The sequence below is a fragment of the Lepisma saccharinum genome, chromosome 23, assembly GCF_977018435.1.
Source record: "Lepisma saccharinum chromosome 23, izLepSacc3.1, whole genome shotgun sequence".
NCBI lineage: Eukaryota > Metazoa > Arthropoda > Insecta > Zygentoma > Lepismatidae > Lepisma > Lepisma saccharinum.
Window position 1 is genome coordinate 14804700 of NC_139251.1, and position 24101 is coordinate 14828800.

A 24101-nucleotide genomic window follows, 5' to 3' on the forward strand; every position below is an offset into this window, starting at 1 on the left:
GTTGATTTGATTTATTTTACTTCGCTTCTTGTGGCTGGCTAATTTGGGAAGATGGGGATGAGTGATATGATGAAATTGATGAATGGACACTCACAAACATCCATGTCCAGGCGAGGATTCGAACGCAGGACCCCTGGCGTCATAGCGCAATGTGCTAACCACTCCGCCACGGGGGCCGGCAGTATTGAGCTAAAAAAAAAAAAAATGCTATTGTTAGAAAACTATTGCAAATACTATTGATGAAGAGCTTGCTGCTCTTGATTTAACATACGATGATATTGTTGCTTTCGGCTTTGATGGTGCCTCCAATATGGTTGGGAATGTTGGAGGTGTGAGAAAGAAGCTTTCGGAAAAGGCTCACAAAGAAATTCTGTACATGCACTGTAGAGCGCTCATTTTGTCCCTTGGAGCGGCTTCCGGCAGGAATAAAAACCAAAAGGTAAAAAGATTTTTTCCTGTTTTGAAAGACATTTACAAGGTGTTTAGCAAGTCACGTAAAAAGGAAAATATTTTGCACGATATTCAGGCAATAATCATTGACCCAGTTATCAAGATTCCAGAAAGTATTGAAGTCAGATGGTTGTCGCACTACAGAATAGTCAACGCGGTCTCCAGAAGTTTGAAGTTAATTTTAATGGCTTGTGAGCATATCCGCAATGAAGGGGCGGATCTTGCATTACTGGCAGAAGGCATCTTGCTGCATATCAGAAATGAAAGTTTCATTTTTACCTGCAATGTGATGAATGAAATCCTCAGTGCACTTTTTATCCTCAGCAACGCTTTGCAAAAGAAGGATTTGAGTCTGGCCAAAGTCATCCTTCTAATTACTTCAAACAAATTGCATTTGCAGGATATTGCAGATCAGTGTGAAAACATCAACAGTGATCTGCAAAAAAGTATTCGCACCGAACTGAAGAATATCGGATCTGAAGCGCACCTGGTTGCTGATGAAGATGCTAGGAAAACTTTCTGTGGGATGAAGGAATACGTGGAAAGTGTAATTGAAGAAATGGAAAATAGGTTCAACGATCAATCTATTGATACCATGAGATTCGCACGTCAATTTGAAACCTTTCAGCCAGTAATAGACTTGCAAGACACCGAAGTCAAAAGGTTTCGTGCAAATTTTCCCATGCTTAAGGTGGAAGGCGTTCTTGTTGACCTCAAGTCCTACAAATTTTATGTCAAGTCGATGCTTGATAATGGAATATATATATACACAGAAGCTGACAATCCATTGTTGATAATCTTAGAAGCTGACGTGGGATAGTGCGAGTTGAGAAAACTCTGTGAAGTCCTTCTAAACATTCCCTTAACGACAGCCGGCGTAGAAAGGTCTTTCAGTGCTATGAATAGGATACTAACTAGGACAAGAAGTAGAATGCTACCAGGAACTTTAATGCATTGCACGAAAATAAACATTGAGGGACATAAGGTTCCAACTGATGATTTTCTAGAGAAAACAGTAGATTTATATGCCGCGAAGAAAGCTCACAGGATAAGATTGCTGTAAATTCTTCATGCCGTCTTAAGCTTTGTGTTGGAGAATTATCTCTAGAAACTAACCACGATATATATTTTTATATATTCTTGTATTCGCAAATAACAGAACTTTTCTCTTGCTCATTTTGCTAATGCATTTGTTTTTATATAACCAATTGCTTATTTTGTGTATATCCAGTGCTTTAAGAAACCTGCACTCCCATTGGCCAGTTCATATCGGGTGCGGTGCCTAGTTGCCGCCATCTTTGCGCGGAAGCTTACTTTCGCCAGTGTTCGTGCAGAAGTCACTCCGGCAACAGCCGAGTCACCGCGTTGCGGATATTCATCAAATACGTAAGCCTAACGTGGCTACGTTTCATTCAGCATATCAGTGAAGTGCAGTGATATGTAGTTCAGTTTCACAGGAACATTATAGTGCTGATATCATTCAGTGAAGAACTAGTGACGTGTTATTGTAACACCGGCTTCCAATTTCATATAAACAGTTTACTGAGGCAGGAGTGCAGGACAGTGTAATTACGTGTCAAGTGTACATATTTATTATTAATATAACGTTATAGTTGTAGTAAGTGCCTTCATTTTCTTTACACTTTAAAAAGATCGCGGTGAACTCAGCTCTATGGTGATACCATCCATTCCAGGGAGACAATCAGGGTCCTACCGGGCAGCAAACGCATTCATTTTTGGTCCTCCGCAGGCCGCGATCTCCTTTGTATTGAACATGAGGTACGTTATCATCAGTGATTTTAGTGACATTGTGTTGTGCAAACTTTATTTTCAAGTACAGTAACGACAAGTTATTGAAAGCATTACGTCATTCGTTGTAGCGCGCCAGATATTTTCCACGTGGCTGAAGGACACGCCCGGGACTTCCCCGACCGAGAGCGCTCTCGCTGTTCGCTTGTCAGTGAAGTTTCACACTCCGCTCCCTTCTCAGCTCCTGCTGTGTGAGGAACAGTCGGCGACCAGTGACATGACGTCATCCACCCGTGGTGTGTCGCTGAGTTATTTTTAGACTGCAGTTTTCTGTTCCCCCGCGGGACTGGCTTTTTCGTTCGTTTTCGTGCGGGAAACTCCTAGCGAGAAAAAACGTATCGCGGAGAGGTGAATAGCAGCCCACGCGTGCAGACGTGACATCACTATAGCAACCGTGCATCAGCTGTTCCAGTACACGTCAGTGTCAACGACTACCCGCAGTGTTGCAGCCTAACCAGGATTTCAGATGCCCAGATGGTCCAGTGAATGCCAGATCGGTGAGTACAACAGTGTTTGGTTCAATATTTCCTCATTTTTTCCTTCCATTTCAATACGCATTGCTTAGCCCCTCCCACCTTGAGGCATGGCAGACTTAGCACATCTTCTAAAGCAACGTGCCGCCTACAGGGGGCAAATAACGAGATTGCAGTCGTATATTAGCAGTGTTGATCCAGAGGCGCCGAACGTTCAACAGATCAAGGTTCGGCTGGAGCAACTGAACACATTATGGCCTAAGATAGAAGAAATTCAGGATTGCATTGAATTTGAAGCCACAGACGATGAAGACACGGCAATTCGAGAGACAATCGAACTTTCATATTTCGATCTCAAGTTGCAGATGCTAACATTAATTGAGGGAAATCATTCAAATACAGACGGCGCGGAAAATGAACACAGGGCTTCGTGCAAGTCTCAAGTCAAGTTGCCATTAATAGAGCTTCCACATTTCAGTGGAAATTACACCCAATGGGTATCATTCAAAGACACATTTTCTTCGCTCATACATGATAATTCGGATATTTCAGATATTCAGAAATTCCAGTATTTACGTGTCGCACTGAAGGGCGAGGCATTGCAAATCATTGAAAGCATACAAATTACAGCATCCAACTACGGTGTAGCGTGGAAACAACTCCAAGAGCGTTTTGACAACAAGCGTCTCATAGCTGCTTCACACGTCAATGATATTTTGCATATAAAACCAGTGTCGAGAGAAAACGCAGAAGAATTGCGATCGTTCACAAACATAGCTATTAGCTCCATCTCAGCTTTAAAATTATTAGCAGGAGATAGTTCACTATCAGACATAGTGTTAGTTCAACATCTTACTTCTCAGCTTGATGCCACCACACGAAAAGCTTTTGAATTAGAAGTGAATGACTCTGAATTCACCACTCTTGACAGTTTGTTTCAATTTCTAGAGCACAGAACCAAGGCTTTAGAGAAATTCAAACCAATTTCCAATGAAAAATTAACATTCAAACCACAGTTTAGTGGCAACACCAAACAACAAAGTCACAAACCTGCGCATCCTTCTCCTTCAAGATCATATGTTTCTACCGTATCTCCTTCATGCCTGTATTGCAAGGATACTATGAAGAATAATAAGCATCCGCTGTTTGCGTGCAGTTCTTTCAAAGCAGCTACTATAGCTCAGAAGTACAAATTTCTTCGAGAAAACCAGATCTGTTTCAATTGTCTTGGACAGTCAGATCACCAGGGATTTAGGTCAGGATGCAAGGCAGGATCTTGCAAGTATTGCGGCGAGAAACATAATTCCCTTCTTCATGAAGATAAGAACAGCAGAGAACGTCAAACACAGAAGCAGCCCAGTAAATCCAGAAGTAAATCGGCAGTAGGCGATGATACTCGTTTTCAGGATAATGATGTCCAGACTAAAGCAACATATTGTTCTGTCAAGAACAGAGAAACTTCGCAAGTTCTCCTAGCCACAGCAATCATAAAAATCAAGAACGCATACGGCGAGTGGCTCCCATGTCGTGCACTTTTGGATGGAGCCTCGCAAAGTAATATTATGACAGAGAACCTTGCTCAGCAGCTACGCATCAAGAAACAAAAACGCCGAATTCCAATCCAAGGGATAAATGAAGCTACAGTGCAAGCCTTTCACACCATGGAGACTCAGATTAAATCCAGCATAAGTGGATTCACCATGGATATATCTTGTTCCATCTTGCCAAACATCACAGGTTCGATGCCAGCGCAGAGGCTCGAAACTTCCACATGGGGAATTCCGAGTGACATACATTTAGCAGATCCTAGCTTCCATACACCTGGCAACATTGACCTACTTCTATCTGCAGATGTGTTCTACACGATTCTCAAGCCAGAAAAACTTTCAAGAACAGGAAACTATCCAGCGTTGCAAAACACTGAATTTGGATGGATTGTAGCAGGAAGGATTCCCAATGCACCATCTACGAACGGACCTTCGAAGTCATTCTTTGTTCGCACAGAAGATACAGTCAATTTCCATTTACAGAGATTTTTGGATTTGGAGGAATTCCATGATAAGTTGTCTTCGCCAGAAGAAATCACCTGTGAAAAACATTTCCAGGAAACTACATCTCGTGATCGAGAAGGTCGATACACAGTCAAGCTACCCTTGAAGAAGGACAGATCTGTTCTTGGTGACTCTCTGCAAACAGCGATTTCACGATTTAACCAATTAGAAAGAAGACTTGATCGGAACATGCAATTGAAAAAAGAGTACACAGAATTCATGGTCGAGTACCAACAACTCAAACACATGCAACCAATTGGGACATTGGAAGATATATCCAGAGACAAGGAGACAAGGTACTACATTCCACATCACTGTGTGATCAAGGAATCAAGCAAAACTACACGTTTAAGAGTGGTTTTTGATGGAAGCTCGCCCACAACTACGGGGGAATCGTTGAACAGTATACAGATGATTGGTCGCACGATACAAGAAGAATTGTTTTCAATCCTGCTCAGATTTCGTAGTCACAAAATCGCACTGACTGCAGACACGGCTAAAATGTATAGGCAAATTAACATGCATTCAGAAGACAGACCACTTCAATGCATCTTATGGAGAGCATCACGTGACGAACCAATTCATGTTTACAGTTTGAACACAGTCACTTATGGATTAACTTCAAGTTCATTCTTGGCCACAAGATGCCTCAAGCAGTTGGCAGATGATGAATCATCAAATTTCACAGTAGCCACTCATGTCTTGACACATGACTTCTACGTTGACGATTTTCTGGGAGGAAATCATGGCATTGAAGGTGCAATAAAGCTGCGTGAAAGTCTCACAGAATTACTCCAGAAGGGAGGATTCAATCTACGTAAATGGTGCTCCAATAGCAAGGCAGTGTTGCAATCTATTCCAGAAGAATTGAGGGCAGTACAGGATCTAGTGCAATTCGACACAGAAGGCACAAAAACATTGGGAATTTCATGGCGCCCATCCACGGACGAATTTCTCATGGACAGCAAGGTCGCCACAACAGTGGATGTAGGCTCGTTGAAGATCTTCTCAAAGCGCCAAGTTGCCAGCATAATTGCACAAGTGTTCGATCCAATCGGACTAATATCGCCCGTGGTGATAACATACAAGTCATTCCTGCAGCAGTTATGGCTCCACAATGTAGGATGGGATGATCCGCTTCCTATAGATTTGCAGAAAACATTGCGTCGTCTTCATTCGCAGCTCACATGTATTAACGAAGTAAAAGTACCACGCTTCGTTTTGGCTCCAGGAGACATACGTAAAGTTCAAATTCACGGTTTCTCTGATGCATCAGAGAGAAACTATGGCAGCGTTCTCTTCGTAAGATCAATTGATTCAGAGGGTCACATAAGTGTGAACTTATTGTGTTCAAAGTCCAAGGTGGCTCCGGTGAAGAGAACCACTCTTCCACGTTTGGAATTATGTGCGGCAGTTCTACTAGCCAAACTGGTACACAAAGCATTGTCCATACTGCGTCTATGTATAGACACCATTCACCTATGGACCGACTCAAAAATCGTCCTAGCTTGGCTGGCGTCACCAGCCAGTAAATGGAAACCTTTTGTTGCCAACCGAGTTGCTATGGTACAGGAACTCACACAGGTCAGTGATTGGAAGCACGTTCCGTCAAAAGACAATCCTGCAGATCTGATCTCACGAGGAGTCGATGCAAAAACTATCAGATCACTTCAGCTTTGGTGGCACGGACCCACCTGGCTCCAAGAAGAGGAGACACAGTGGCCATCATCCAGTTTAGCATTCCGTCCAGACGACAACACTATTCCAGAGCAGCGTAAGGTAGCAGCTACCACATTGGTCACTCATGTAACAACTGAAGAAGAAATCATATCTAGATATTCAAGTTTATCCAAGCTGCTGAGAGTAGTGTGACTCTGCAAAAGGTTCATCAGCAATTGCAGAAACTCAAGAGAGAAAAGGAGTGAAGACCTTACCACCTTTGAAATTCAAGGCACCACACTTGCCTGCATCAAGATAACACAACGTGCATTCTTCTCTCAGGAAATCAAAGATTTGTCTGACAAGCAGCAAGTACACAACAAAAGCATTTTGAGGAACCTTCATCCATTTCTCGACAATGAAAAAGTAATTCGTGTTGGAGGAAGATTGGAAAACAGTGAATTGGAGTTTCAAAGCAAACATCAAATTATTCTTCATCCGAAGAGTCATTTCGCGAAAATTCTGATAGCATCAGAACACAAGAGACTTATGCATGCTGGTCCACAGCTTCTGATATCATCACTTCGTGAGAAATACTGGATACCTCGCATAGGACAGGTGGTCAAACAGATCATTCACCAGTGCAACATATGCTATCGTTTGAAGGCTTCAGCCGCCCAGCAGCTGATGGGGCAGTTACCCTCCAGTAGAGTGAGACCCAGCAAGGCATTCCATCACGTAGGCGTTGATTACGCAGGACCATACCACATCAAGACCGGAGCCGCAAGAAGCAGATCCTCAAGAAAATGCTACATTGCAGTTTTCACTTGTCTTGCCAAAAGGGCAATTCATCTAGAGATTGTCTCAGACTTGACATCACAAGCCTTCATCGCAGCTCTACTACGCTTCACCGCGAGAAGAGGAAAGTGTGCAAGTATTTTTAGCGACAATGCTACGACGTTCCATGGTGCTAAAAATGAATTGCAGGAATTACGTAAACTCTTTCAATCACAAGAGTTCAACATGGACATCAACAGATTTGCAGCAGAAGAGAATTTCCAATGGAAGTATTCTCCATCACGCAGTCCATCATTTGGCGGGATTTTTGAAAGTGCAGTGAAGTCTATGAAATACCATCTCCGCAGAGTAGCAGGAAACGCCGTGCTAACATACGAAGAACTAGTAACTCTGCTATGCCAAATAGAGGCCTGCCTCAACTCCCGTCCTCTTTCCACACTCCCTGATTCTCATGATGAATTCAGCTACATTACCCCTGGTCATTTTCTTATTGGAGGTCCTCTAACCTCATTTCCTGAACCAAACATTACAGATCTGGCTGCCAACAGATTATCCAGATGGCAGCGCATACAGCAGTTCCAGCAGCGAGTGTGGAGCAAGTGGTCTCAGGACTACCTGCATAGTCTGCAGCAGCGACAGAAATGGACAGCCGTTCAGTCAGGAGAGTCGGCGTCATCCAAGAAGTGTTTCCGGGAAGGGATAACCTAGTGCGCGTAGTCACCGTTCGCACTAGAGACGGAGTCTACAAGAGAGCATTAAGCAAAATTGTGCCTTTACCACATTGGGAAGAACACGCTCCATGAAGCTAAAGTATTGACAATATATCCCCTAGTGTTAGGTTGGATGTGAACATTCCAACGGGGGGGAGTATGTTGGAGAATTATCTCTAGAAACTAACCACGATATATATTTTTATATATTCTTGTATTCGCAAATAACAGAACTTTTCTCTTGCTCATTTTGCTAATGCATTTGTTTTTATATAACCAATTGCTTATTTTGTGTATATCCAGTGCTTTAAGAAACCTGCACTCCCATTGGCCAGTTCATATCGGGTGCGGTGCCTAGTTGCCGCCATCTTTGCGCGGAAGCTTACTTTCGCCAGTGTTCGTGCAGAAGTCACTCCGGCAACAGCCGAGTCACCGCGTTGCGGATATTCATCAAATACGTAAGCCTAACGTGGCTACGTTTCATTCAGCATATCAGTGAAGTGCAGTGATATGTAGTTCAGTTTCACAGGAACATTATAGTGCTGATATCATTCAGTGAAGAACTAGTGACGTGTTATTGTAACACCGGCTTCCAATTTCATATAAACAGTTTACTGAGGCAGGAGTGCAGGACAGTGTAATTACGTGTCAAGTGTACATATTTATTATTAATATAACGTTATAGTTGTAGTAAGTGCCTTCATTTTCTTTACACCTTAAAAAGATCGCGGTGAACTCAGCTCTATGGTGATACCATCCATTCCAGGGAGACAATCAGGGTCCTACCGGGCAGCAAACGCATTCACTTTGCATGATGTGTTTTATTGAGTTCTTGGTTCGCCATTGTGGAATTTGTTCTGGATGATAAAATGTAAAAGTAGGTGATGTTTTGTAATTTACTATTTGCTATTGTAATGCTAATTGCACAAGATAATATTTGTAAATGTTAGACAACAGACTAATAATAATAAACAGAAAAATCAAAAAAAAATCTGTCTTTCCACATTGAATTACTAAGTGTACTTAGGTTACCGCATCCTACTTTAGTTTTGTTACTGTACGTCATTTCCCACCTGCAACGCTCAGCGTCAAGTTCATTGAGGAACCACGAACGACCACTGGTAATTCTCAACGTTAAAATACACATATGTTGTATTTCGCAGATGAGATTCACAATGCAACCCCGGAGCAAATTTTATGAAAGAAACACTGCCCCCCCCCCCCCCCCCGGTAAGTAAGTTACTCCTACTGCACGGGTAAGCTAGTGTCAAGAATCTGTTGATTCGAAGAAGGTGTTGCTTATTCACATTGATATTACAATTCGTGATCGTCATACTGTGGAAAGCAGACTGAATGAAAATGATGATGTTGCCGTTCAAAGTCAAATATAATAGCAGTCAAATTGTCCGCTAGCAAGCTCCTTCATTCTGTTTTCTGCGAACGTCAAAGAAAAGAAAAAGAAGAAGAAAAAAAGCAAATCGAAGATGGAGCAAGTTCCGCTCCGGCAAAAGTACAATTTTATTTCCAATAAATTCAAGATTGAAAAAAGGAAAAAACGAAAACAGTCATGGATAATTACCACGGTGCACTACGACGCAGAAGTCCCGGGTTCGATCCCGGACTGGACATGATCATTCTTTGTGAGTGTCCCTTCATCAATTTCATCATATCATAACTCATCGTTGTAATTAGTGAAGAATATAACAGGCTAAATCAAATGAAAACATCAGAAATTTAAGAAGCGTATGATATTTTTATGGCATAGAAGCAAGTTTTCGTCAAAAATGGAAATTCCTTGAATTTCTTAACAGTAGAAAATATGATGATATACGTGGAATGTGAAGGGAAGAGAAGATAGGGACAACATTATCTGTTTTGAGTAAAAATCAAGGGTTATGAAATGTATTTTCTTTAAATCAATGTTGTTGTTTTTTGTGAAGAGGTTAAGTGAGAACGTGAAAGTCAGTATAGAAAAAATATGCGGTAAAATGAACAAGAAGGTTGCAAACATTTTTGACGCATGCAAAGTGTATTTAGATCTAACAGTAGGTAAAGGGTATCGCACTTCTAGGAGGGACGGTATTTTTACATCAGAAGCTGCAAAATGTTAAATCCAAGCCTTTTAAGGTACCAATTATTATTGTAATTTTTATGATTTAGTCAATTAACGTCACCTTATTACAGTTTTGGCTAAATGCGTCGAGAAAAATGAACAATTAGATGAAAATACAGATATGATCAAACACAATTAAACATTCATATATACTGGGCAAAACTCGAACCTGGAACATTCACGGCGACCAGCGGTTATCATTCCCTTCTAAAAATAATCAGGCTTAGTTATTTCCTAAACAACAAAACCTTCGGGTTTAAGAAGGCTAGAGAGTTAGTTATTTGCTCCTTGCTTGGATGAATTATATAATTGTTGTTCATTATGTGCTTAATCGTGCAGAGTAAGCAAAAAGAATGTAAAAGAAATTCACGATTTTCATCGAAGATACATCATCATTTGGCTGGCGTAACTGAAGAAAACGACAGAATATACCTTGTCGGGATGGAAGATATATGGTCTATCTGTAGGCATTACAGTCATTCTGTAAATTTTTAGGCAAGTAATGTCGATTTATGTGGAAAAAAAAAAGTATCACTGTCACAGATAATAAAATGGTGTCGATTTCACCTTGTACACATGATTTCTGCTAAAGAAAATAATTCGAATATAATATGGTCCATTTATTTTTCATTAGTAGTTGAGCTTGCCCTCGTCCTTATGATCACTATCCTGCTTCTGTGTAGATTCTTTCTCAATGAAACTGCAACCATTTTTTCTTCAAACAACGCAAGAACGCAAGTGTGTATTTTATGAAGCTCACAATTGACGTGAAAGGGCATTTGCAAGTCTGTTACCGTGAGTAGAAAAATGAATATCAAAAAACTTGTTTACCTCGAATCTACCCCGACCCTTTATTTGAGGTGTGATCTGGATCAAGTAGATTTAGACATGCAGCACAAACCGTACTATTGGAATAATATACTAACGAACAAGGTTTTAGGTGCGAGAAATTCAAGCCGTTTCCAAAAATTGGGAAATATTTAGTAGTCATTTTTTATATCGTAAAAAGTTTGCACGAGCGTGCCGGAAGTCTGAGTTGTGAGAGTGCAACATTGCTCTCTCCTTTCGAAATATCCTTGTAATAGTACAGATACTCCAGCCTCTAATAATAATAATTAAAAAAAAGACATTAAAAACTAGCGTCCTTGTCCACCTATTTTATACAAATATTTCTAAAAAAAAGTGTTCGAAAAAAGCACTTGTTTAAAAAAATGAAATTTTACAGCAAGCCGTTGTGTTAATTCTTTTAATAGGAAACCTTACATGTACTAAAGAAATATCTAGTGTGAATATAAAATTATCCAATTTGAGGTCCATGTTATGATTTGCAAAATCATTAAAGGTGCGACAACACTTTCTCCATTACTTGCAAGGCAAAAATCTCACTAATTCATCTGCAGGAGAGAAGGTGGAAATATTTAAATCATTTTCTTATTACTTCAGTAAGCTTGGCTCTGGTGTAAAACATGGTGACATTTTGGTAATTTCCGAGTTTAAGAAAATGTTATTAGAAGCTACACTGTAAATAAATTGTTTTCGTGCTGCGTTTACCAATTTCAGAAGGCTTTACTGAGTCCAAAACAAATTGTAATTCTACTCGAAAATTAAAGGATGGAACATTTTACTTTGAGACTCAAAAATAACCAAAATGTCACCATGTTTTACACCCTTCATAGTATTATAACCCGTGGCGCAACAGACCACGGCCTACCTACCGACTGCCGGCCTAACTCGATCCAGTTACGGAGTGACTTGTGGTCAGCACGAAGAACCCCCAGTCTATGTAGGTTTTCATAACCGGGTTACGCTCCTCGTTTGTAGCTCCCAAATTTCCTCACGATGGTGAGTGGCCACCAGTCTCGTACACAGACCGAAATCTCGAGGAGAAAAGCCACGGAGCTTCGAACCTGCACGCGTCCCGTAGCCCGAAGTATGACACCTTAGACCTCAGAGCACGGGACTTAACTTCAGCAAGTTTAAAGTTTAGAAATTCTTTTGTTACGACAGTGAAAACAGCGAACTTCTACTCCATCTGCAGTCAATAAACTGAGAAATCTGCTGTTGAAATCTACAGGTGTTCAAACTCCGGTCCTGTACGCAGGCCGAAATCTGAGAAAATTTATTACACTTCCCCCAGGAGACTCGAACTGCCATTTTCTGCTGCTTCCATTTGTCATACTGAATCAAAGAAAATATTGTAGTAGGTATAATTTTATATAGGTCATGCGTAAACATTCTTAACAGTGATGAGCCAACATGGTACCTCAGGTTGTAGATGAATATGGTGATCTAGCATTGATAAGACATGTTACATCAACTTCGCAATTAAGTCTCGGCAACAGAAAATTACTTCACCACATTGTGATAAAATTCTTAATGTAACAATTTTTATGTCGAGAATTGTGTCAAACAGTGCTGAAATAATAGCAACCCTTCCTCAAATATACGAGGGCGTGATGAATAATAACGCCTTATAATTTTTTATTGGAAAACTGTTGAATATATTTGAATACAAAAATCAGGTAACTTTCTAGAACATTATTTCCCATATCTACATATTTACTTTTCCACATAATCGCTGTCGAGCAACACGTGTTTGCCAACGAGAGACCTGTTTCTTAATGCCGTCACTGTATAATTGTTGAAAAGTATGTATTTACATTAAGAGACGAACCTAACATTTTTATGCCGGCCTAGGTAGCCGAGCGTGTTGAGTGGTCAACTCAACTCGCTTTGATCCAGACGTCTCGGGTTCGAGTCCCGGCGAGGGCATGGGTGTGTTTTAATGCCCGCAACAGACATGTGATGGGTTGCAAATAACCCATAAAATAACGAATATTTAACAGTTTTATTTAATTATTTACATAAATGCTAACACAAATTGCAGGAAAATAATTTTAGTTTTTTGTTCTTGCTACAATATTTTACTTTTTAAATTTAATTTTGCAATAATAAAAATTAGCATGTAGGCCTACACTAAGATATAGTGACATACACAACAAAAACATATGAACATGATTTACGTACTGGGTTATTTTTTTATGAACTCATTAACGAGCGGTCTCAAGTACAGTTTGATGTATGTGGAGTACCTTTAAAGCTGCTTAGTCTCTTCTGCCTCATTGTAGATCTCAAATATGTCTTTAGTCGGCTAATAGCAGCCCTGAATGACCTTTCGGCTGTGGCTGTCGTCACTGGCACAGCGCGGAGGACCATCATGAATTTGGCTCCTGAAGGGTGCTGTCTTCCAAAAGAAACTTCCTTATGTCACGCATGGTAGTCAGAACCACTTTCTTCTGTTTGGCGATATCACCAAGCATAGACATGTGTAAGGAGAGCCTATCGGCATCCAAATCTTGGCGAAAGAATTCTCGAGTTTGCTGAAAGTTTGTTGTGCAACTGTTCACAGCCGAGATGCATTCTTTCTCTATGGCTGTTACTTTTTGCAGTCCTGTAGATTCATGTCCTTGTTTAACACATGATTTTGCTGTGTCACACACGTCAGTGTATATTGATTTATGATACTATTTTGGAGTGTAGAACTTGTGATGTTTGGCAGCATCAGAATTTTCAAGTCTCTTAGGGACGTGACGTTGCCGGGGCAATTCTGGCTCATCAACGAGGCTCTGTTTGCCCTCTGTGCATTTCAGCCAGAACTGCTCAAAACACATTCGCTTTTCTTGAAAGATGTCAGTCAAGTATTTTAGTTTTGATTCCACTTCTGTAGCACCAATGCGTGGAGACTGAATCTTACAGTTTACCTCCTCTATTGGACCCATCACATGGCAGTAGAGGGAGAGAAAGAAAAATGTCTTTAATTGAAGCATTGTCTCCAGGTATCCAGCACATTTTGATGCTACGTCAGTAGAATCTTCAGAAAATTTCTCAAAAAAATTGAGATCTGTTGCATACTGGAGGCTCTCAACGTCCACCGACGAGAGTAAAGTGGTCGCAGTCCAGTATGGCCAGCCTTCTCATTCACATCAAAAATATTCCTAAATATTTGCATTCTTTTAGGGGATTCTCACACAGTCTTTAACAAGTCGTTGGCTAAATTCATTGTCTCTGATTAATATATGTATAATAGTAAATAATAATTATATACTTAGTATTTAGTAATAAGTCATGTGTTTTGCTGTCTCCGGTCATAGCCCCCCCAAAGTTGATGGTCTAGAACATTCCAAATGTGTATTTAAAGTTAAGTTCATGTGGCACAATTCAGAGTAAACTTTACAAGAAAAATAATACATTAGATCCTCTTAAGCAAAATTATTTGGGGGGCTCTGCCCCCACATCATTAACATTGGGGGGCTCGAGCTCCCCTAAGCCCCATGGAGTCGGCGCCTATGGTGTACGCAACCTCTTATCACCTGTGTTAGAGGCACCCACCGTGCACAAAGTTTTCGGTATCCTAGATGATTCCAAGTTCAAATTGCAGTACAGCGTAAGTTAGCAAATGAGTTTTTTCTTTTATCAACGTTGTGAACATTCCCGAGTGTCAGCAATAATTTCGTACTCTTTGTTCCCCAACACCTCATTTCCTGTTTTCTCGAATGATTTAGCGATGTTTTGAATACAGTGATGCTCAGCTTCTTATACAGTGCGTTTCAAAAGTTGCACAACCCAAACTTTGAAAATGTGTATCATGAAAACCGTAAGAGATATTTACACCGGGTTTTCTGCATTATAAAGTCTCATCGATCGAGATATTTTTCAATGCTTAAAATTATCAGTTTTCTCCATACAGAAAATTTAGATAAATTAATAAGTGGCGGAAGGCAGCGTTAATTTTTTTTTCCAGAAATGCACTTTTGAGTGAGAAAAATACGTAAGACATTATCGAAGGGTCAATAATTAGATATCGGATGACTGATGCCATGTCAATCTGTCATTTGCGACCAATATTGGTCATGTGCAACATTTGATGGATTTCTTTTGTCGATTTTATGGGTTGAGTGAAAAAGTGCCATTTTTGGGACATGTGTGGCAATGCTAGCAGGTCGAAATATTGTCAACAGACGCACGCCACATGTGCATAAGTATTGGCTATACATTTATGTGAAAAATCATAAACAAAGATTTTGTGCCGAAATTGGACTAGAGAGAATCCTAGTCTGCCTCTGGTTACACTGAATTCTCTTCGCTCACTTTCGACGCTACTATGCCTGTTCTTTTAATTGATTCAGCATTGCGTATTCTTTGGAGCAGCGCGTGTGCATTGCTGAAGAGTATTTTACTACTCATTCTTACACTCATCTGCAAGAGGTGTTCCAAGAAAAATCCCTGCTTCTGCTGTACTGTACAAAGCAACTGTTTTACGACTAGTCAAACACCAACATATTATCCCACAAATTGTTAATAGTTGGTATTATTATTATTGAAGATTAGTTACACACACAAGATGTACTACGTAGAAATTTTCAGCGAAAAGTGCAGGCTCGACCGGGACTCGAACCTGGGTCTCTGGCATACCGTACGATTTCCCTAACCACTGAGCCGGCCTGGCCTGATTTCTCGCTTTCCCTGTTTTACCGGTGTGGAATCGTCTCTGCCAGTGCTACCGCAACGGAATCTGTTGCCTTTGAAATACAGTCGACTTCGACATTGCCTGGTTCCTCCCAGCGTAGATATGTTAATGAATTTTTCGCTGAAAATTTCTACGTAGTACATTTCCTGTGTGTGCCTGATCTTCAATAATTAACATCTCTACGCTGGGAGGAACCAGGCAACGTTGAAGTATACTGTATTTCAAAGGCAACAGATTCCGTTGCGGTAGCACTGGCAGAGAAGAGATTCCACGCAAGTAAAACCGAGACAGCGAAAAATCAGTAGCTGTGATTAGAGCAATGGCACGGTATATCAGAGACACCGTGTTAGAGTCCTGGTCGAACCTGCATTTTTCGCTGAAAATTTCTACGTAATACGCATATTGTTGAAAATCAATTCTCAGATGTTTTCAGCAAATTAACAATATTTAAAATAATGTATTTTTTTTTTTTTTTTTTGGATACATGCTAACAAATTTATTAACCCAGTGATACCGTACATTACACTGTCCAACAATGATTTTGTTAAAAGTAAAATTTCAACGGACAGGAGAATTTTGTTCATCCAGCACTTGTAAATTCAGACAAAATCTTACTGCCTCCTCTCTACATAAAGCTTGGTCTGATGAAGAATTTTGTAAAAGGAATGGACCGCGAATTACTGAGGCGAAACTAAAAGAGGGAATATTTGTTGGCCCTCAAATCAGGAAACTAATGAAAGATAATGATTTTGAAAAGAACCTAAATGAGCTGGAATTGGCTGCTTGGCAATCTTTCAAGGAAGTTCGAATAAATTTGCTCAGAAACAACAAGTCAGAAAATTACCGAAAACTTGTCAGTAATTTGATTCAGAACTAACATCCTCTGGGGTGTAATATGTCTCTGAAGATACACTTTTTAGACTCACCTCGTTTCTTCCCGCAAAACCTTGGTACAATGAGCGACGAACATGAAGATCATTTCCACCAGGATATTGGTGAAATGAAAAGGCGATACCAAGGAAAATGGACTCCAAATATGTTGGCAGATTATTGCTGGACACTAAAAAGAGATGTTCCTCAGGCAAAGTAGAGCCGAAAATCAAGTTCGAAGACATTCTAGATATGCCATTGTAAATAATATTGCATCGTATCACTATAAGGCTATATAAGATTTGTATGTACAGATATTTTGTATGTACCCTGTTACTCAAATTTCATGGGTGATGGATAAATTCTGTAATTAGATTTGAAATCAAAACATTTAATTCAATTAGAATCACCCCCAACTTCTCTTTTAACAGACAAAAACTTCAATTTTGTTGGACAGTGTTATTAGTGCAGAAAACCTTGTGTAAATACCTTTTACGGTTTTCATGATATACATTTTCAAAGTTTGGGTTGTGCGACTTTTGAAAAACACTAGTATGCACAATTGCTAGTAGGTAGTTTCCTGGCGCCCAATTTTCAGAGCTGGCGCCTAGCTTTCAAGAGAATTTTTCGAGCACTGGATATGCCACAATTGAATGCAAGCTCTGCGACGGTTCTCTCTAATGAGTTCATCGTCACGATTCTGATGGTCTACATCAGCTGCAGTAGGCGGCTTTCCTCTAGTTTCTTTTCAACAAACATTGTTCTTCGGTGGGTGGTTTCATTACGAGTACGAAGCGCACAACGTCGTACAGTACTGACGTCTGCACATTCATCCCCATAAAAAGCCTTCATTCTCCGATGAATGCCAATTAGGGATACATTTTGTATGGTTGGAGAATATCGCCGCATGCTGCTTACGGCACACCGATAAGAGTATGATTACATGCTGCCATTTTCCTCGCTATAGTTCAGCACTCCCTGGCGATAGAAATTTGAAACTTGCAATAGAGAAGCTTGAAAGTGTGATTAGTACAAAACATGTTTGCTCAAAATCCAAAATGAGTTTACACCGCAACAAAAAAATAGGTGGTATTACTGTTCAGCACGCCCTCATACATATAATTTACTTTTTGTGAATATTATGATATTTTCTTGCCGAAATATTTTCCTGGGCACATCCCTGAATGTTTGCATATAGTCCGGTTTGTTTCACATCAAATATTACAAACTTATATTCGACGTGTCATACATGCATAATGCTTATCTGAATACCAGTTTGAGATAATTTTTACTCCAAAACTAGCCGTTCAGCATTATGATCCATAAAATCTAGATATATAAGATATAAACCTGTTTTTAAAAATCTCTCCCGCTTTATTTCACAAAATAAGTTTCATGCTCCTATATTAATAACATTAATTTAAATTTTGTTACGTTTTAGTTATGCGAAGAATTTGTATCTGGATTATTAACTTCTATAGATGTAGAAAAACATTTTTACTGAAAATCTGAGCGTTTATAATAAAAACAGCCAATTTAGAATTAAGAGTTTATGGAAGCTGAGCATTTTTGTATTATATAATATTTTACTATCTTGAGAAGGATATTTCTCCCAAGACACTGATATATCTTAATATAAACTGCCAACTAGAGATTTAAGAAATCAAGGAATTAATAGACTTATTTACATTATTTATTATCACATACATACATTATCAAACATGAACTAAATATGGGAAATGAAAATACATATAGGTGCAAGTGCTGGTACAATAAACCAATAGATTTATAAAAATTAGTACTTTCAGAGATCATGCGATCCCTTTATTTCATGGAGGTTTATTGCACACACTGATGAACAATGAACAATATTTATATAAAGTTATTATCTACATTATGTGATATAATACAATGCTTTCTTAAAAGCAACAACATGTAATAACTGAACTTTTGTCAAATCAGTCAACTGTTTCGTTTTAATGTGGAACGAGAATTTTGAGAAATGCATCTCAAAAATAACATTGTGAGAACTGTTTCATACAGCAGGAAGGACATCAGTTTCGCAAGGCAGAAAAATATGTTTTAGAATTTGAACTTCGACAGTTGAAAGTGAGAAATGCAGGCACTTGGGGGCTACAATAGAACTCTCAGAACACTCAAAATAGTTGTGTTACAATATGCACTTAGATCTGGACTGAAAACTGTCTTTAAAGCGATTTCGTCAGCTACGGCTCTGCCCGTAGAGGTGTCATGGATGCTAGAAGTCATAGGAGCTAGATTCGTCGTCGCCTTTCCTGGTGCGGAACATGAACCTGTAGATGAGACCAGCCAGAATTCCTCCGAAGATAGGTCCAGCCCAGTAGATCTGCAAATAGAATACACATCACATTACATTATGTAAATGATTCGCCTTAAACGTTACCATATAAAGATCCATTTCCACATAGGTTGCCTGTTACGATCACGTACCGATCATGTTCTATGATCGTGCTCCAAGTATTTTCATACTGTGTTTCACCTATGCCTATTCATCCCTCTGTCAAAGCCGCTGCATTCATTAGACAAAATTAATCGAAAAGAAAAGACAATACGAATCCAGCGACGCCTTGCTGACATTTTATTCCATTTTTCATTCACATACCACGAATCGTTCTTACAATGTAACTGAGTATGGTAGGAACGCAATTGTTACGGCAGGTTACGGGGAAACAAGAATTGCTCGTTATGTAATGTGCTCGTATGACAGGGGATTCTAGACAACATGAGAATCTGAACACTGGGAGCACGGTCCTATTGAAGTATATGGAAATTAACCCTTTTTTTTTTTTTTTTTTTTTTTTCAGAAGAGATTATTCTAACCAGAGTTCAGATTTTGTTTTACAAATAACCTAGCCACTCTTTTGGAAAATTTAACTAGCTACATTTTCAATATGCAAAGAATGTGTTAACGAGAGTTAATTACTCTGTTGGGTCAAATATTTATTGAAAATGTTGTTACAAGAACAAATACAAAAACTGTTTAGGGAACCAAATTATATTTGGAACTTAATTGTACATCGTCACACACTACCACAATTTAAACAATTTCTTGAAATGTAGCTGAGAATGATGCTAAAGAGACTACTAATGAAATTAGAAGCTATCACTACTGTCGTCAAATCATTTGAAGAAAAAAAAGGACAATAAGCAAGCCGATTGAAAATTCAGTAGAGACCAATATAAGACGTACATGAATTTGTTTCATTTAGTTTCCAAGATTAGTAATGTCTATCAAATAGTCCGTATGCTTCGACAAGCTAATTTGCCATATCCCAAGGAGGTATGAAGGATTTATATAAATAAGCGTTGCTTCAAATCCACGAAAGTAAGAAAGTTAAGAATTTACTATTCGCGTGAACGCTTTCAGGCTGGTGAGTTTTGGTAGAGAAGTTGCATTAAGAGTCAGTATTTTCCGTGGTTTCATTTTATGTTCAATCATTCCAGAAATGTGATCACTACCAGCTGAAGGCCAAACTGAATGCTACCTCATCCTGGCACGACGACATCAAGGTATCTCCTAAGATTGGTTGAGTGACCAAGTGCAACGGTATTCCTCTGAATGACACTGTTGAATTATGGTCTTAAATGGACTTCAGTTAGATAGGTTTTGCCTTCACAACAGTACTACTCCGCACCTGATGAGTTGGCAAATTTCAGCGTCCCAGAGTAGCAATCCTTTCTATGCTATCCCGAATGATGACCTACGAGTGAATTCAACGTAGATGAAGGGAAGACTTACTCATTTTTCACCTTTCTGGAGTAAAGATGTAATCAAGTGCAGATTATAAGCAGCAACCATTCAGCTACAAATGATTATGTGGCGTTTTATTTGAACCGTTGTGAAGAATAGTAGGAATTAAATCAAAAGCCAAAATTTAAAATAGCTGTATTCTTGGATTTAATTTGTATTTTTAACCATAGGATTAACCTGATAATATGAATTAGTTTTGTAATTGTGTTCTAATGCTTAAACTAACATTAAACCATTACACAAGTCATTTACAGAAGAGTTTGTCAATGAAATAGAAACATCTTCAAATGTCATCGCATATGAGAAACGCTGAAGCAGAGTTTAGTATTGTCGTCTATCTGCATTCTACTTGCCAAAGTATAGAGTTTTCATCACTAACAAAATCTGTTTCCTCGCAGAGGTTATTCTACAGGTGACATTTACATGCTTGACAAAATCACTGATGAAAAAGTGGAGATTATACTCAACAGAAGTTGACAAATGGAGAGAGAAATATCATACGGTAATATTTTTAATGTATAACTACGTAAGAACTACTTTAGTTCTGGAAGTTTCCTTGAAATTTTAAGCGATATATATCAAATAAAAACATTTGAAGACAGAACAGAACCTTCAAGAACCTTCCAACGGGTAGTTTTCCTCCATTAAAAGTTTGTGTTCACTTGCATGGAGAACAAACTTTAATATAATGTTAATAAACTATTCGAAGTACTCACCCAGTGATTATCCCAAGCACCAGTAAGAACTGCAGGTCCAAATGTACGAGCAGGGTTCATGCTTGATCCGGTGTACGGAATCTGCAGGAAAAGAAATAAAAAATAGATAATCGTGTCATGACAAGTGCATAATTTTCACTTTGTACATGAGAAAGAACAGAAAAGAACCAATTAAAATTTGCATTATCTTATTATAGGATGTCCGATGGCTCATTCAGTAGGTGATCCGACTGCCAGGTGGGAAGTTCGGTTCGATTCACGACTGGCTAAGTCTAACAGTGAAGTTGCCAATTTGAGTTCTCATGCCTACCATTAGGTTATACTTTCATCCCAAAAATATAGCGTACCCAGTTACTGTAACATTTAATCTGTACATTGGATTTATATCAGATACGTACATGCCTATGAAGTAGACATAAACATCGCGTTTTAAGAAATTTCTTGGCGTTCTCAAAATATACCGGGTGATCCGTTTGAGATGTCAAAAGTAAACCTTTATACACAAGAGGTTAATGTACGTATCTGTGAGCAGTTTGTTGTAATATAAGCACAAAGAATGCAAGTTTCGAATGAGTGGAGGTTTACCTCTTGTGTATAAAGGTTTACTTTTCTGACATCTCAAACTGATCACGCGGTATATGCACCATATTTCGTCAAGTCATTCAACAAATAAATTAATGTAAAAAATATATCACTTAGCGAAATGGTCATTCAACAACGCCATTTGGTATGTGGCAATAAAATTGAAACTATTTTTCAACCAGTAGTGTCAAGAGCAGTTTACTGTTAAGTATTCATTACAATTAAAGTTAAAATTCCCATTACTGGCAGACAACCCAAACGACAATAAAGACCGAGAGGCAATTGCCAAGGAAAGTTTTATTTCTGTAGAGGATAAATTGCAAGAATTTCAATCGTGCGATAATTCCACTAAATTTCTTTTAACTGTACAAAGCAATACGTGGTTGTTTGTGAATTACTTTTTCCAAGGTGGTCTATTAGACATTTTGAAGTAGCTTGATAGCGCAAAAAAGCAATAGTGCTTTCTTGCACTATTTTTTCAAGTTAGTCTGGTACGCATCTGTGCAAATGTTACTGCAAGAAGTGCAGCTGTTCGTATGTGGTATTTGAAAAGAACCAACTGTACAACGTTTGTATTCTCCCTTATTTCATCCACAACAGACCACTTGAAATGATTTGCATAAGCCTATTCATAATAAAGAGAACTAGATACTCATTTCTTGCGTATAATGTACAGTCACTAACACTTCTGGATTGTAACTTTCCCATTGGGAGTAGATGTAATTATTACAATCCAGAAGTGTCCATGACTGTACAATGCAACATGTGATGCAGAGGAAAAGACTCATTCTCGATCTTGGCAATAATGGAGGTGGTCAGCAACACGCTCAGGTGTCTTGACAAGACTTGTGTCCAGTAAGACATGTAGTTAACCTATAGATACACACACACTAATAATAGTTTTGCATTTCTCTCAGATAAGAAATTTTCAGGCAATAAATACACATGTGCCTATTCACGTATATGAAAACATTTAAAATAATTTAATATGGAATCCCATTAGATCCAATGATGCATCACAGTAAGAACAACTGAAAACCTTGTTAAGTCATCCAGGTACTTTTTTATCGGAGTAGGCATTTCTTCACATGTAAAAGCAGAGCACTTGGTTAGTGGTTGTCATTGACTTAAAAGCGAACGCAGTGAGTTATGTCAAGTGCTTCTTGGCGGACGCTTCTCACTAAAACAAAGGTTGCTCTAGGTTAAGTGCTCATGCATGTTTACAAAACTACTAATCTAATCTTAAATGTACGGTTCTTTCGCAGTGTGGCACGTATTTCTTTGACGAAGAGCCAGAGCAATTTAACCGACAATTAGTTTTGTAACTCCTGAATAAAATAAATGCACCATAGGTACGATGAATGAAAAATCACATAGTTCCAGATGCCCATTACATTATAGTTGCAGATTTAGTTGGAACATTGAATGTTAATTTTTTAAAAAAAAATTAAGCATAAAGTGGCTCTGGGGCTCATCCAGCCACAAATCAATGGGTACCTGGGGAAACCATGAAGGGCAAAGGCGTCCGGGCGTCATGCTGATCACATCATCCCAACTATGGCAGAGATCAAGATTATTTGGAGCTCTATCTCCTCATCACCCCACATGCCTAATTAACTGCTATTTAAAGACTTCAACACTTATTTAGATTACTTCAAAATGGGCCGGAAAGTGCTATTACTTTATTCGTTCTAGGTACAGGGGTTGTGCGTAGATGTGTCTGAGGACACGTATCTTTTGTATATTAATTGAATTGAATTGAATTGTTTTAAGTCCACTTTATGCACAGAAAGGCTAATCAGGATTAAACCTACAGTTTAAAGTGGAATCCGAACCACTGTGCAATGTGCCTCCACCGGGATCGAACCCGGGACCCCCCGATTACAACGTGACGACATTACCAATACGCCATCGGGAGGCCTTTTTGTATTAAGAAAGACACGCAGTTAACTAAGTAAATGTCTTTTGCAGTACAACAGTTTCCAAATACCAGTAGCGTATCGACAAGTTTTATATGGAGGGGCTACATATTATCCATATCTCCTTGTTCGCTAAATGGAAGTTTAGTAGCATTTTTTCAACACTCAAATCAACGATTAAACAAGATACTGGTATAGGATCATTTAGTTATCTCTAGAGATAAATTCTGTGAAAAATTATGTACACAAAACATTCCCATTTATTTCTCATAATCTTGCTTTTGCTCGTGGGTTTGGGAAGTGTAATCCCTTCAACTCCGCCTTAAGCACGCCTTTGCCCATTACAACTTTCTCAGTATGAAAAGGCTACATCGCCAGAATGTGCGCAAACCATACTTAATTGAAATTACGTTTATGAAATACAAACTTTTACGTAACATTACTACATATAGAAACTAGAATTGTTTCGATATTGGTCAATTTCAATCCATAAAATACGAAGCAATGAAACTTTTTTGGTCCCCGAGCTATGCATTGATTCGTAATATAGGTCACCAATAGGTGTATCTTCAACACTCACGTTCATGCAAAGGGCACTATAACCCTTTTAGCCTATTGGATGTTTAATATTACT

At 39.0% G+C, this 24101-nt stretch overlaps 1 protein-coding gene across 1 annotated transcript in view; it reads right to left on the minus strand.

Moving 5' to 3' along the window:
- Window positions 1-18137: 18137 nt before the first annotated feature.
- Drip (aquaporin homolog protein drip) overlaps window positions 18138-24101 on the minus strand; it is a 76903-nt gene continuing 70939 nt past the window's right edge. Inside the window, exons 4-5 of the mRNA XM_083109957.1 lie at window positions 20967-21047; window positions 18138-18825 (exon numbers count right to left, since the gene is read on the minus strand). Coding sequence (XP_082966083.1) covers window positions 18718-18825; window positions 20967-21047 — 189 coding nt within the window. The 3' untranslated portion in view covers window positions 18138-18717. The remainder of the gene's footprint in view (window positions 18826-20966; window positions 21048-24101) is intronic.